The 16,703-nt window shown below is 36.3% G+C and overlaps 1 protein-coding gene across 2 annotated transcripts in view; it reads right to left on the reverse strand.

Moving 5' to 3' along the window:
* The window catches only part of LOC115220893 (26S proteasome non-ATPase regulatory subunit 3), a 162,661-nt gene that overhangs the window by 21,833 nt on the left and 124,125 nt on the right, over window positions 1-16,703 (reverse strand). For both annotated transcript variants that reach the window (XM_036510549.1, XM_029791090.2), the window contains exon 10: window positions 7,559-7,609. In XM_036510549.1, the coding sequence (XP_036366442.1) occupies window positions 7,559-7,609 (51 nt within the window). The remainder of the gene's footprint in view (window positions 1-7,558; window positions 7,610-16,703) is intronic.

Below are 16,703 nucleotides of genomic sequence, written 5' to 3' on the forward strand. Positions count from 1 at the left end.
GTTTCTTTCAATTACTTTAAATATAACAAAGAATTTAGTAAAATAACTTAGTTATCATTAAGCTAGTGTTAGGAACATAAATTCTGACTAAGGTTGGTGGAAGATTTTGATTTAAAACTTATGAAAACAAGGCATTTGTACTACAGAGCCAGAGTGGTTTCAGCCGGGTTGGTAACGAAAGGGTTAAGGCAGCGAGCTGGCAGAAATGTTAGCACACTGGATGAAATGCTTAGTAGTATTTCGCCTGCCTTTACATTCTGATTTCAAATTCCATCAAAGTCAACTATGCCTTTCATCCTTTTGGGGGATGATAAATTAAGTACCAGTTGCGTACTGGGTCAATCTAATCGACTGGCCCTCTTTCCAACAATTTTGGGTCTTGTGCCTAGAGTAGAAAAGAATATATCATGACCTTTCTAGGGTACATCAATGACTATATTTTCTATGTATACGCTTTTACAAGAAGAAAGGATATGGTCCGGAGTAGATTTAACTGCTATTTCTAATAGGATCAGCAATATATGGAAACTCCTCCACTGTGCTTTTCTATTAGCTGAATGCCAAATTATATTCCGTAGGAAAATAGTTGTCGACAAAAATCTATTTGTAGCTTTTGCCACACTTCATAAGTAAAAGAACTAAATGACAATGTTCCAAGTTATGTTTTATAAACTTGAGAGACTATGGATAATCTTTGTTTAGGAAGCCTTAAAAAGACAACTATATAACACACTTGGATACGAAGACACTGTTCAAGGAAAGTCAATTTTCAATTCCAGAGTTATAAATAGAATAACCTATAAAAAAAAAAATGCTACTTTGAGAATCCATGTCCAAATGAAAACTAAACAAATTCAAAAGAGGCCTTGGAAGTTCAGTTAAGACTGTGGTGACAACAAAACCTTTTTGTCAGGGAAGGAGTAAATATTTCATCCACTTCAATTTACAAGGTTTCCTTCAACAAATAATTATTTGTTAAACCTTTCTAACAGTACACATAGTACACAGACCAATATAACAGCATAAGTATAAACAGGTAAGATATTTTTACCTGTGATGGCCACTATATAATTTTTACTTTAATTACTTGAATATTCTGTCAAAATAGCTATTAAGCTAGCTAGCTATTTTTCTTTTCCCTTTTTTAATTAAGATTGCCTTCTAGCTTGGAAGCCATCTAATATAAAACATATACTGAAATGGATCATATAAAATATATGCCTTTACACGTATACTTTTGTACTAGTGATTTGTATTTTTCTTTACACATCCTTCAATATGTTTAGAACAGAAAAATAAAATATCTAAAACTTACACATTATTTTATTCAAATAATGCAATATACAATGGAAATAAAACTTCATATAAAGGGATGCGTGAATTTAGATGCGAAATAGAAAATGATTTCTTTTTGCAACATATCTCTTAGTAAATACAATTTTCTTCTCTATCTTGATTCCTCCTTTTTTTTTTCTTCCCCCCCCCCCACCTCCGTTCCATTACTTAACAAAAATGTTGTGACATCTAATAAATTGAATAACGTGTCCCTATTAAAATGACAGGAAAATAAGAAATAAGAGAAAAGCAAAAAATAGAATATAATTTGCTTTCTGCAACACATCACAGGCATAAGAATATGTGCATACATAAGAACATGTGCATTCGCATGCACACAATTATGAATTTTAATAAAATTATCGGGGGTTTTTTCTCCTCCCCCCCCCCACCTTCCATGCTTTGTTCTTTGTTTTTATTTTCTCATTATTGTTTTATAATTTCTTAGAAGTTATTAACACACAAAGGTGCTGGTAACATTTTCATCTGAATATCACTTCTGGCTTTATTATCACATTACCAAATAATGATGGTTAGATATTTTTTAATGCTTCATTGGCACATAACTAAAAACATAGGTGACAACCATATCCTTTATTCACTGCTTAAAATATTAACTGATTTTATTTTAATCCTTACCCTAATGTTCAATCACACACACACACACACACACACATGCAGATTCTTGCAGATAGAAGCACTTATCCCATAATTAAATTGTGTGATTTTAAATAGAATTTTGCACTTGATAGTGAGCTGAAAGAAATAATTTCTAATTAAACTATTTTCAGAAACTATCTTCTCTTACTCGAGAATACATTTTGTCACACAAAAAACTATCACACCTAAACGTAAAAACAATGTTAAAAATTAATTTCTTTTCATTAATGTTATGCAAAATTCAAAGTGGATGACACTGGCATTAATTTCATTTGATTGTAGTTACTTTGTGAGAAGCAAAAGAGAAGTCAAAAAAAAGGTAAAATTTTAGTAAGCATCATAGAATTGAAGAACATCTTCAGGGCATCACATAAATTTGTCTATCAAACTAATAAAATTATATTCTTAATGAACTAATTCATTAGTTTTAACACACACACACTCACACACACACACACACACACACACAATTACAAATACATACAAGGCTTACTGTGAATATATCAGACTATTCACTTGGCCTTTATTATTTGTATCTAAATTAAGTTTAACTCTGTATATTCTCCAGTTGCCCTCAGGTCAGTGTATATGTTGTATATATCAATATTTGTGCAGAGAAATTGAACAAGAAGAGCAGAATGACAGTGAGAGGAGTAGAGAGAGACTGACAGACAGATGGAGAGAGAGAGAAGGAGGTGCAAAGAGAGAGAGAAAGAGAGAAGTTGAGGTATGTGGACACAACTAAAAAAAAAATTATATGACATTTATATCCTAATACAATTATGCATAGTATTGTTAATAATATTAAAATTCATTACAGTAAAACAGCTATTTTAGATTAACTTCATAGATTAAATGATGATGGTGATGATATATATATGTAAATGTGTGTTTGTATGTATATCTATGTATGTGTATATATATATATATATATATATTATATATATATATATATATATATACACACACACACACAGATATAGATACAAATATACATATGTATACATCTTGTATATTTAAGTCAAGATCCTAAAACGAAGGTACCACATAAAAGGCACTGGTGATGGTGCCACTTAAAGCGTACCCACTACACTCTGTAAAGAGGTTGGCGTTAGGAAGGGTATCCAGCTATAGAAACCAAGCCAAAACAGACCATGGAACCTGGTGCAGCCCTTGGCCTTGCCAGTTCCTGTCATGCCAACATGGAAAACGGACATTAAATGTTGATGATGATCATGTCAATATCATCACCATTGTGGTGTAACATCCAGTTTTTCCATGCTTGTATGGAATTTATTGAAGCAGATTTTCTAGAGCTGAACGAACGCCTTTCCTGTTGCCAACCTTCACCTATTTCCAAGCAAAGTAATATTTATTCATGGCCGGACATGCTTTTCACAGATGACTAGCAATGAGTAACATTTACATCCATCACAAGGACACACACACACACACATATAACAGGCTTCTTCCAGTTTTTGTCTACCAAATCCACTCACAAGGTTTTGATCAATTCAGGGTTATTTAAATAGTGCACAGTAGGTCTGAATCCATGACCACATGATCGGGAAGCGAGGTCCTCAACAACACAGTCACGCCCTTAGCTACACCCACATCATGTCTCAATTGAGGAAGATTTTGCATAAGAGATGAAATTCCCTCTTTACCTACTGTGCAATTATCTGATCAGAGCCTCATAAATGGATTTAGCAGAGGAAGACTGTCATGTGGGTGTGCATGCATATACAGGCGCAGGAGTGGCTGTGTGGCAAGTAGCTTGCTTACCAACCACATGGTTCTGGGTTCCTTCCCACTGCGTGGCACCTTGGGCAAGTGTCTTCTACTATAGCCTCGGGTCAACCAAAGCCTTGTGAGTGGATTTGGTAGACGGAAACTGAAAGAAGCCCGTCGTATATATGTATATATATATATATATATATATGTGTGTGTGTGTATAAGTTTGTGTGTCTGTGTTTGTCCCCCCAACATCGCTTGACAACCGATGCCAGTGTGCTTATGTCCCCCGTAACTTAGTGGTTCGGCAAAAGAGACCGATAGAATAAGTACTAAGCTTACAAAGGATAAGTTGTGGGGTCGATTTGCTCGACTAAAGGGCGGTGCTCCAGTATGGCCACAGTCAGATGACTGAAACAAGTAAATGAGTAAAAGATATATATATATATATATATATACACACACATACACATTCAGTAGTGGACTTTGGTGCAATACACTTTACTAGATATTTCCAACCCAGTGTTTAGATACTCATAAATTAATATTCTCACTAATCTCTTTTCTAATTTTTCTATGCAAAGTTTACTTCAAAATGCAAAAGAACCAACACTTTCAATATGTGGCGCCTCCATGCAGACAGTTCAGTTAATAAAAGGGAAATAATCATTTCTTCATAATATTTGGCAGGATTAGAAGTCATTCACTTCGACTGCTGCTGTGCACGACTACGTCTCTGAATCGGTTGATCATCACCCTCCCTATTCTCCTGATTTGACCCCCATCGGACTATCATTTCTTCCTGAGCATGACAAAAACATTTGGCTGTGAAGCAATGTCACAGTGATGATGATGACATATCTGCTGTTGATGACTTTTTTTGATCAACAGGATGAAAGCTTCTTCACCAATGGGATCCAAGCGCAGCAATACTGAAGGGAAATGGGTGGAGATTGCAAAGGGACTATGCTGTAAAATAAACCTCATTTGGTCACATTCCAGAGGAGTGTCTATGTCAGCCTATGAACTTTTCAGCCAACCTTATTGTGTGTGTGTGTGTGTGTGTGTGTGTGTGTGCACATGCATGTGTGTTAGAACATTACATGCATACAAATTATGATTGTTTAATGAAATACAGTGTCCCTACCAGCAATTAACAAGTTATATATGAGGCATTCAGTGACAGACTGCCGTAAGCGCCACAACTTAAAAGCCAAGACATATGCAGTCAAAGTCTCACGACTTTCAGAATGCAATATCTCAACAAGGAATGAAGTTCCTTAGTCACATTTGATGAGAGTATGTTAGCATATGACCTTTTCAGCTAACTCTCATATACACCACAGTGTAACATGAGTGTATGGCCCCTGCCTCCTCCTCCCTCGTACATCTTCACCATCTTTCTCCCCTCCCTCTCCATCCGACATAGCCATATACCTCTTTTAATGCAAGGCACCTTCACTGTCCCTCCCCACTACTGCTCCAGCTGCAAGTTACTTGGTGACCTCACTGCTGCTGGTGCAACACAAAAAGTACCCAGCACATTCTGTAAAGTGGTTGGCATTAGGAAGGGCATCCAGTCATAGAAACTATGCTTGGTACAGTTTTCTGACATGCCTTGTTCCTGTCAAACTCTCCTACCATGCCAGCATGAAAAAAGGATATTAAATATTGACAATGATACATCATCTTCATTTAACATCCATATTCCATGCTGACATGGGCTAAATGGTTGATGGGATCCAAGAGATCAAAAGACTACACTGTAGTTCAGTGTTAGCTTTCAAATGGTTTCTTATTTCTTTATTGCCCACAAGGAGCTAAACATAGAGGGGACAAACAAGGACAGACAAAGGGATTAAGTCGATTAAATCGGGCCCCAGTGCGTAACTGGTACTTAATTTATCGACCCCGAAAGGATGAAAGGCAAAGTCGACCTCGGCAGAATTTGAACTCAGAACGTAGCGGCAGACCAAATACCGCCAAGTATTTCACCTGGCATGCTAACGTTTCTGCCAGCTCGCTGCCTTTCAAATGGTTTCTGTGGGTGAATGCCCTTTCAAATGCAAACCACTATACAGTGGCCAGTGGGTGCTTTTCTTCATGCATTAGTGAGGTAATCCCAGCTTGCAAGTGATTGGGGTGGAGCTAGAAAGAGGTAAAGAGGTGTCTAGGTGGATCCTCATGGCACAAGGTGAGTGAAAGTAACTGGGGGCAGAATATGGACTGTGGACAAGTAGAGGTTGCAGGGAGTGTATGGGAGAGTGAGAGGTGGGGAATGGATGAACGGGTGAGAACAAGTGTTGAGGGATAAGTAAGGGGGGCAAGAAAGAGCAGGTGATAAACATAGAGATGAGGTGTGGATGTAGTAAATAATGGGTAAAGGATGGGGTATGACCAATGATGCATATGAGTAGGGGTGGGCAGGAAATGACTGGCAGTGCAGAAATAATGATGATACAGTAGACAGGGCAAAGGTGAGAAAGAGAAAAAGAGAGAAAGATGACATGGTTGGGTAGATTGCAAAAGGAAGGAAGGAAAGTATAGTGCATGAGAAGAGGGAGAGATGCATGTTGATGGAGAAGGGGAGATAATCTGGGGACTGGAGCTGGGAGTGATCAATGTAAAATGAAGGTAGAGAGCTCAGGAGAAGTGATGGACAGTGAAATGGTTACAGGTAGTTTGAGAAAGATAAGTGGTATCAAGAAAATAGCTGCAATTAGAGTACCAAACATATAAAGACAATCAGTGAACCAATTCAAGTGTAGTGTGAAAAATAAAACCACAAAAAGATGATATTATTACTCCCAAACACCCAGACAGCTAATTTGTTCTATGCCCTAATCCATATAACAGTGATCTTATCCAAGATCCATGAACTCCTGGGAGTTCCAAAAGGTAGCACTGAGTGTCTGTGATCCGTGTTAAAAAAATTTTTGAAGGCTATTGTATGAAATGCATAATTAATCAATTACATTTATCTTTCATTTGAGAGATGAACAAGAAAAAAAGATTAGAAATATTAAATTTCTAAATATCTCAGAGAGATATGAGCGGTGGTGGAACGATAGAGTGGTTGTATACTGTCAACTTAACGTGACAGTCCCGTAAAGGGAATTACAGCACCGCTATTTAGCCCTAGGAAGCATCGACGCTTCCTGTCGGCTTTGATACATTTCCTGTACAAAGGGGAGACAAGCACTCCCTACAGCAGGCCATGCTACTCCAGACTGATGATGAGCAAGACCCAGAAACATGCATGTCTCTGGATGCAGGCCTAGCTGTTGTGGGTGCTTGTCTCCCCTTCGTAAATATAAGGACACAGGAAATGTCTCAAAGCTGACAGGAAACGTCGATGCTTCCTAGGGCTAAATAGCGGTGATGTGATTCCCTTTACGGGACTATCACATTAAGTTGACAGTATACAAGGAAAAAAGAGTTAGTTAGTAAATAAAATCAGTTTATTGAACTGGCACATCTTTCAAAAACCTAGGGTCCATAGAAAAATTCATTTTATATAAAGGGATCTTTGATAGTGAAAAAGCCAGGAACCATTGCTTTATAATATTTGTACATTTTATTATTGTGACGTTGTTCTTTTCACTCATCTTAAAACTTCTTAATCCTCAACTAATAAACTCAGCAACTGATTTCATAGTTAATTACTCTAAACAATTAAAAGGACCAGCCATTAAAATAATCTGCAAAAAAAAAATATTCCAATGTGCAAGCAGGAAAATGAAAACGAAAAAATTAAGAGAAATGAACAGAAAATAAAAAAACAAGACAATACATATTATAGTATCTTTGATGATATAAGATTACTTACCTCAGCAGATTCTAAATCTTTATTGTATGACTTTGGTGGAAACCGCATAGCCTACAATGAAATAAAATTGAAGCAAATAAGTTAAGAATTAAATTGATGAAACTGGAAAAGAAAGATTGAAAGTAAATAGTTGTGACGCATATAACAAAATCAACAACTGAAATAAATATAAACAGTTTAGATATACTCTTTTACTTGTTTCAGTCATTTGACTGCGGACTTATTCTTTGTAAGCCCAGTACTTATTCTATCGGTCTCTTTTGCCGAACCGCAAAGTGACGGGGACATAAACACACCAGCATCGGTTGTCAAGCGATGTTGGATGGGACAAACACAGACACACAAACATACACGCACACATACATATATATATATATATATACATATATACGACAGGCTTCTTTCAGTTTCCGTCTACCAAATCCACTCACAAGGCTTTGGTCGGCCCGAGCCTATAGTAGAAGACACTTGCCCAAGGTGCCACGCAGTGGGACTGAACTCGGAACCATGTGGTTGGTAAGCAAGCTACTTACCACACAGCCACTCCTGCACCTATGTTAGATATGTTAGAAATTAACCACAAACCAGATATTCATTGAGTTGACCTGGGGAGGCTACTTCAGGGAAACATTCTGCACACTAAATATGGTCTCACATATGTAATGAATATAATATATATGTAATAATTAGTATATTATATATATACAAATATGTATGTACAATATACATACCAGTATATATATATACTAACAAGTAATATGGTAAATTGAAAAACTGTGATCAGAGATTATCCAAGTGATTAGGAGATAACTGCCCGCAAAGACGATAGCTCTAATATAGGTGCCTCCATGGCTGTGTAGTAAGAAGCTGGCTTTCCAATCACAGAGTTATGGGTTCAACCCCACTGTGTGGCACCTTCGGCAAGTGTCTTCTAGTATTACAGCCTCGAGCTGACCAAAATTTTGTGAGTGGAGTTGGTAGATGGGAACTGAAAGCCCATCAGTGTGTGTGTGTGTGAGTGTGTGTGTCTGTCTGTCTGTCTGTCTTTGTTGCCTGCCACTGTTTGACATCCAGTGTTTACAATCCTGTAACTTAGCAGTTTAGCAAATTAGACTAAGAGAATAAGTTTCCAGATTTAGCAAAAAGACTGGTGTTGATTCATTCGACTCAAAATTCTTCAAGGTGGTGCCCCAGCATGGCCGCAGTAAATGACTGATACAAGTAAAAGATAAAAGATAGAGAGAATGTTGTAATGCTGATTAGCAACATAAGCAGTACATCAAGAAAATGTGTGGAATATAATGAGTCAAAAAAATCTAGTGGTTTCTTCAGGTATCAACATATGTATTTACAATAAATATTGTAAACTATGAGCAGGAGGCAAGCAGATAATGACAATCAGAGACCAAAGGATACACTAAAGAATATCACTGAAAATTCAACAGCCATCGTATCCTTTGTTAGAACTATTTCCATCTAACACAATAAAATGGGTATTTTTGACAAATTAGAGCCACTCAAAAAAAAAATTAACCTTTATACTATTTAAAAAAAAAAGCCATGAACATAATATTTATATGGTTCGGTAATTACTTTTATATGAAAAATCCAACAGTCAGTGACAAATTATTGCTGAACAAAGTATAACGAAATGGTGCTTTCTGCAGAACTATTATCACTGAGAAGAAACTAAGAGCTTGTAATGATAGATGAGATGCCACTAGAAAAGAAGTGCTGCTGTTTAGAAAATTGATCGTGGAAAATCATTGACTTTCGTTTTGCATTCATATACCAAAGTAACTAAATGGTAGCTTTACTAAATTGATTCCACTGCTTTTAATATTTAGTGGATAGCATAGATAATCACAGATTTCTTGTGAACACACATACAAAGAAAGAAACACACATTGATGCTGATAATAAAAGAATTTTTAAAAAATTAAGTGAAATAAAAATTGAAAAATAACCAAATAAACTTGAAGATACAAAAATAGTAATTTTCGTTTTTTAATTAAATAATAAAAAAAAATTAAGAGAGAGAAAAGTTTGAAAGATGAATTAAAATGATTATGAAAATTAAGAATTTCAATATAAAAGAAGTGAAGCAAGCCGAGTTATTAGCAAAAACTGTTATAGTCAACCAGAATCAAATGAAAGTGATAGATTAGTTAACAGAGAAGTTCATTATAAAATCTGATGGGATTCGTTTGTGCTGATTTTGTTTTACTTAACTGGTGTGTGTGTGTGTGTGTGCATGTGTCTGTGTGTGTGTGTGAGCGCTTGTGCACGCACACATTCAAACACACATTTATACACACACACACACATCCATATAGATGTGTGTGTGTGTGTATATACATATATAGATTAAGAATGTATGCTTAAATATGTATATATATATATATATATGTGTGGATGGGTGTATTTATATATACTATATGCATTTGTATATATTATATAAATTATGTACATGTGTGTATATATAATTATATGTATACACATGCACATACATACATGTATATATTTACATATACATCATATATACTTATATATATATTATACATATATCTATAAATATATTTTATATTTCACACACACAGACACACACACACACCAGATTACCAAGAATAATGTGTAATCAGAGTTATTGTTGAATATGTAGTAGACAACTATCTTAAGTTGTGAATAATTAATGACTTTTGAGAACGAGGAAGTCAAATGGTAATAAATATTTATAAATCATGTGATTGCTCTGTGCAGAAGTTTTTCACTGACAACAAACATAGAGGGAGGGGAAAATAAATAAACAAATAAATAAATAAATAAACAGAAAACTATTTGAAAAATACAAACAATACAACCAGTAAATTGTCAGACCTAATGAGGTACTGGGAAAAAAAAAAAAACCTAAGAAGGAATGGCTAGAAAGCCACCTACAGACTTGAGTAAAGATGTTTAGAGAACTGCAAGTCAGGGGGATAAATAGTTTTATCATAATATTTTCTTCTAAATTCAAAACAAGAGCAAAACTCAGTTTGCATGTGTTTCATTCTCCTTGACTAATCATTAATGTATAAAGTGGAAGTAAGATTTCGTTGACAATGCAAGTGTGCAAGCAGAAGCGCAGCCAAATACAGATGCTCGGCTCAAATTTAACACTTATGCGCCAAATCAAACAGCAGTTCAATTTCATGGTGCTGAAAACTTGAATACAGTGAAATACTAATGCAGTTAATCTTTATTATTTTACAAATGAGACTCTCTTTACTCTTTTACTTGTTTCAGTCATTTGCCTGCGGCCATGCTAGAGCACCGCCTTTAATCGAGCAACTCGACCCCGGGACTTATTCTTTTGCAAGCCCAGTACTTATTCTATCGGTCTCTTTTGCCGAACCGCTAAGTAACGAGGACATAAACACACCAGCATCAGTTGTCAAGCGATGTTAGGGGGACAAACACAGACACACAATCACACACACACGCATATATATACATATATACGATGGGCTTCTTTCAGTTTCTGTCTACCAAATCCACTCACAAGGCTTTGGTCGGCCCGAGGCTATAGTAGAAGACACTTGCCCAAGGTGCCACGCAGTGGGACTGAACCCGGAACCATGTGGTTGGTAAACAAGCTACTTACCACACAGCCACTCCTGCGCCTGTAAAGCATTTGATTGTTTAGTACAGTGGTTCTCAACTCTTTTTAACCATTTCACCCCTTTCGTTACCATTTTATTCTAGTGGACCACCGTATCCCCATTTGATGTTTAAAAACTAGTTTTATAGATGCTTCTTTCAAAATTCTATTTTGTTTTCCACACATTAACTTGTGTAGGTTGAACTCTGTAAAACGTTAGAGAAAGAAACCCAGCTGTTTCTTGCAATAAATACATCTAAAGCAAAATTTCTTATAGGCACAAGAGTGGCTGTGTGGTAAGTAGCTTGCTTACCAACCACATGGTTGTGGGTTCAGTCCCACTGTGTGGCATCTTGGGCAAGTGTCTTCTACTATAGCCTCAAGCCAACCGAAGCCTTGTGGGTGGATTTGGTAGATGGGGCGGGTTGTGCATCTGTGTTAGTCACCCCACCATCACTTGACAACCGATGCTGGTGTGTTTACGTCCTTGTAACTTAGCAATTCAACAAAAGAGAGACCAATAGAATAAGTACTAGGCTTACAAAGTCCTGGAGTCAAATTGCTCAACTAAAGGTGGTGCTCTAGCATGGCTGCAGTCAAATGACTGAAACAAATAAAAGATGAAAGGAATAAAAGACCCTTAAAATAGTACTGTGAGGACCCAATTTACTAGTTTGCTTATGTGGACCCCTAAAAATCTTATAAGGATCCCCAGGGATCTTATGGTCTAGTGGGAATGCTCTAGCTGAAGGATGAAAAAGCTAAACTTATACCAAAAGCTACATGTGCAAACTTTGCTGTCTGTGGAGAAGATTTTATGGGACATTTTCCTTTTTATTCAACTTGTAATCGCTTCTCATTCGTTGACAGCCCTCACAAATCATAGGAACAGTGATATTGAACAGGTTCGATAAACGACTACTTTAAATATTTTACTTTATCAATGTTTGGCTTTGATAAATATGGAATGAGAATGCCAAAATGATTCATATGAAACACGTATGTACAAAAGCCTGAAAAACATAAACAAAACGAAACTGTTTAACCCTTTCGTTACTGTATTTATTTTGAGATGCTCTGTGTTTCTTTCAATTATTTTAAATATAACAAAGAATTTAGTAAAATAACTTAGTTATCATTCAACTAGTGTTAGGAAAATATATTGTGACTAAGGTTTGGTGGAAGATTTTAATTCAGAACTTATAAAAACAAGACATTTGTACTACAGAGCCAGAGGCGGTTTCAGCCGGGTTGGTAACGAAAGGGTTAACAGAGTAGCTTATATATATATCCTCTTCCAAAACAGTTTCTGTTCAATATGTACTGCACTGAGACAAAGACCTCAGAAATGGAAGTGAGGGTGAAAATGCCTCATATTAAAGTATTACTGATGTCTATCTTTATGCATTGTGTCAAAAGCTTATCTGTCTACAATTGTCCTTCTTCAACCCTTTAGCATTTAAACAGCCATATCAGGCCAAAATATTCTACTCATTCTATGTTCAAACTCTGATATCTACCCTACGAGCTCATTCTACAAATAAACAGTCACATCATTGAAATCTCAAAGCCACAAGGTAATGCATGATTAACCCTTTAGCATTTAAACATGCCATATCCGGCCAAAAGTATTCTGCCTGTTTTATGTTCAAACTGGCCAGATCTGGTCTCTCACACCAACCCTACAAGATCGTTTTAAAAATTAACAGCTACCTCATCAAAATCTCATAGCTACAACATTAATGCATGATTAGTTCAAAACAATGAGGATGTAAAAGCATTAATTTTGGCAGAATAATGTGAACACTAAAGGGTTAATTCAAAACAAGGGGAATAAATGAGCATTACATTTGACAAAGAAATCAGAGGGTTCAGTTCTTAATAAAAGCTAACACGACAGAAATGAAATGTAGATTAGGTAGAGTATGACCAATCTGAAACTCAAGATGAGTCGCAAACACAGTTCACCTGGCGTTTAATCTGCTATGCTCACACAATCCAGGTGACATCAGCATAGTGGATAACTAAAACTCTAATTCAAACAAATATCCAAATAATAAAGAAAAAAATCTGTTCACAACAGAATTTTAATATTGCAAAGTTTTTGAATAACAAGATTAATCAAATTTCTTCCACGATCATAGAACAATTTCTGAATTATGTATAATGAGAATTTAATTAGAATTTCATTTAGTATACATAAATCTACACTCGCCTATATAAGTGAATAAATACAAGTATACAAATTATATAAAACCATTCATGTGTGTGAGCATACACATACATAGACAACATGTTTATATATTGTAATGATAAATCAACTGAGTGTAGAAATGAAACATGTTGTGACATAACCAAATCCTAACATTTGTGATTAAAGTTCTTCATGTACAAGTTCTACAGCATATTCTTTAAATGCTGAGAATGTTTCAGAAAGTAAAAACAAAATGAGTTAAATCATATTTACAGTTAAAACAAGATACATTCTTATACACAAAACTAAATCAATGAACAAATCTCACAAAAGAAAAAAAAAAAAAGTTAAACCAAATTGGTAAAACATTCCTGTAACTTTTAAGTTTTGAGTCTACTGAGAAAGACAGAAGCAGAACAGACAGCATGTGATTTTGAAAAACAAGAAGGCTATATACAGGATGGGCCAAAAGTCACACACCAAAACAGTTGACATTTTATTTACGTTACATTATTATTAGACAGCAAGCTGGTAGGGAATCATTAACACTTGGAGCAAAACACTTAGCGGCATTTCATCCATCATTATGATCCGAGTTCCAAATCCGCCAAGATCGACATTGCCTTTCAACCTTTAAAGGGTCAATAAAATAAGTACCAGCTGAGTACTGAGGTCGATCTAATAAACTTACCTCTTCCCTAAACTTGCTGACCATGAGCCAAAAATTTGAAAACAGTCAAAATGGCAAGAGTGGAATGATACTGCTCTGAGTATAGACCAGTGAGCTGGAGAAGAAGAATTGGAGAAGCCACTTGCCCTTGGTGTTCAGGGAGATCTTGGATAGTAAGGTTCCTTGATTATCACTAGACATCCTCTTGTGTCAGGAGGACAATATCTCTATCATTCTCACCTTTTATTTCATTTTATTTTTACTATTGTATACTATGTATGCTTCTCTTTTCTGTCTTATTGTACTGTGCACAAGGTGGTATCCTAAAGTTCCTGGACCACTTATGTTTAATAAAAAAAAAATAACTTATTTACCTAAGTTTTAACATCATCTCCTTTGAAGCAGTCACATTGCACAGCAATACACTGGTCCCTACATTCCTGCTACTTTTGGAATCTGGCCTGGGAGACGTTTTCTGTAAGCAAGTTGATGACCTTCTGAAATTCATTCTGGATCTCAACAATGGTGTTAAAATGGCAACCTTTCAGTTGCCTTTTCACCTTGGGGAAGAGATGGAAGTCTGCAAGTGCCAAATCTGGCAAATATGGCAGGTGCAGAAGCAATACCATGTTGTTTTCGGCAAGAAACTCACAAGTGAGAAGAGCTTCGTGGCATGCAATGTTGTCATGAAGAATCCACAGAGCCATTCACTTTTGCCGACTGTCCTCCCTCAAACACTTCAAAATGTCACAGAAGAACTCTTGATTGACAGTCTGGCACCGGGAAACAAATTCTCAATGCACAACACCACATTTCCAGGGGTAACACTGGTGGCAGGTCTTGCAGATCATTCATTGCCTTCCAAGGATGTTCTGCTTTCAAAGCACTCATGCCACATGAAACACTGCACACGACCCATTGCTTGCCCAAGCATGCTTAATGTCTCCGTAGCAGACTTCCAAAATTTAACACCAAATTTCATGTTAGTTCTTTGTTCCTATCCATAATAAAATTGCAGACTACAACATACACGTGATCACAAAAACACAAATTTCACAACTTGTGAAGTAAACAAAGCACTGTCACTCAACACAGTGCCTCATGAAGGTCACTGCAAGTTCTCACTGTGTACACAACCACGTGCTGCCATCTGTTGGCATGCGACAGAACTACTTCGGGAACTTTTTTGATACCACCTTGTATACTTTCTATATATTTATATGTATGTTTTTTTCTCCCCCCCCACACTTAGTGTTTGTCTTTGTCTTGTCTCCCTCATCCTGGTGGCAAACAAAAGAAATTATTATTATTATTATTATTATTAATTTTGTTCATCACGTAAGGGCACATATGCTCATCATTATTTTATTTATTTTATTCAATTTTAGAAAATTATGGCTTCGAGATTTTGATATGATTGTTTATTTTTAGAATGACATTATAGGGCATGTGTGAGAGGCTGAGTTTGGCCAGTCTGCCATACTCGGGCTGATATGGCCAGTTTAAATGATAAAGGGTTAAACAAAGAAAAGTGTACATTTTCTGCTAAATATATTAATCTACTTGACTGACTGTGATCAATAATAGATTAGACCAGATTTAGAATATGCATAGTTTTACAACTCAATCTTCCTCAAAGGCATAACTTCTTTGCAGTGTGCATTAGGCACGTTTGCTTTTTACTATTTATATTCTGAAATTTCCTAGAGAAACTTCATATTTTAGTTACTGCTAAACATTTTCCCAACCCCTCTTCAGTACTGAAAGCTTTTGAGTGTCTTAAAGCAAGAGATTGTCAATTCTGCTATGAAAGCTATTGATCCTGCAATACCAGGGGTGGTTGAGGCTGATGCTGCAGATAATATCATTGCTGCCACTTTAGGGGAATCAGAACAGCCAGAGGCTGAACACTATCAAATGGAGCAGGCATGGGCAACCTTTATCCAGAACAAGCCACATGACACATGGCTCGTGATTAGGCAGACTACACAACTAAAAAGAAATTAAAAGTACTTTTTCATTAAGCATGCCATTTAGAAGGTCCTGTGGGTCACAGGTTGCCCATGACTGAGATAGAGCATATACCCACACAGACCAAGTCCACATTAACATTTAGTCATTAATTCTACACTGATTGGTTCATTGCAAGGACATTTTTATTGACTTATAAACTATTTGTGGTATGACATCAGACTACTTGCGTGAAAATACAAAATTACTTTTTGGTACCCCTAACACTTTTTGCATCAAAAATCTTTCTCTCTCTATCCACTCAGTCGAAGTCGACTCTCGGTCGCTCGTTGGATCAGTGTCCTCCAGTCAGTTCTATCCTGGACAGCTTCTTTCAGATTGGCTATGTCCATTCCGATATCACTCTTGATGGTGTCAAGCCAGCGGGTTCTTGGTCGGCCTCTTCCTCTCTTGCCACTGATCATTCCAAGCATGATGTCCTTCTCCAGGGATTTTCTCAGCATAATATGACCGAAATATGCTTGGCAATCTTTACAACTCCTTAAATTCTGTTGTTCAGACCAGCCATTTTCCTCCTGCCACATTCAAATGCATTACAACTAGGACCATCCCATACTTTTTTCCGGACACACTGTAACTTGGGCTACACTATGCTACTCTCATTTTTTTT

This window comes from Octopus sinensis, linkage group LG17 (genome assembly GCF_006345805.1).
Source record: "Octopus sinensis linkage group LG17, ASM634580v1, whole genome shotgun sequence".
NCBI classification, from domain to species: domain Eukaryota; kingdom Metazoa; phylum Mollusca; class Cephalopoda; order Octopoda; family Octopodidae; genus Octopus; species Octopus sinensis.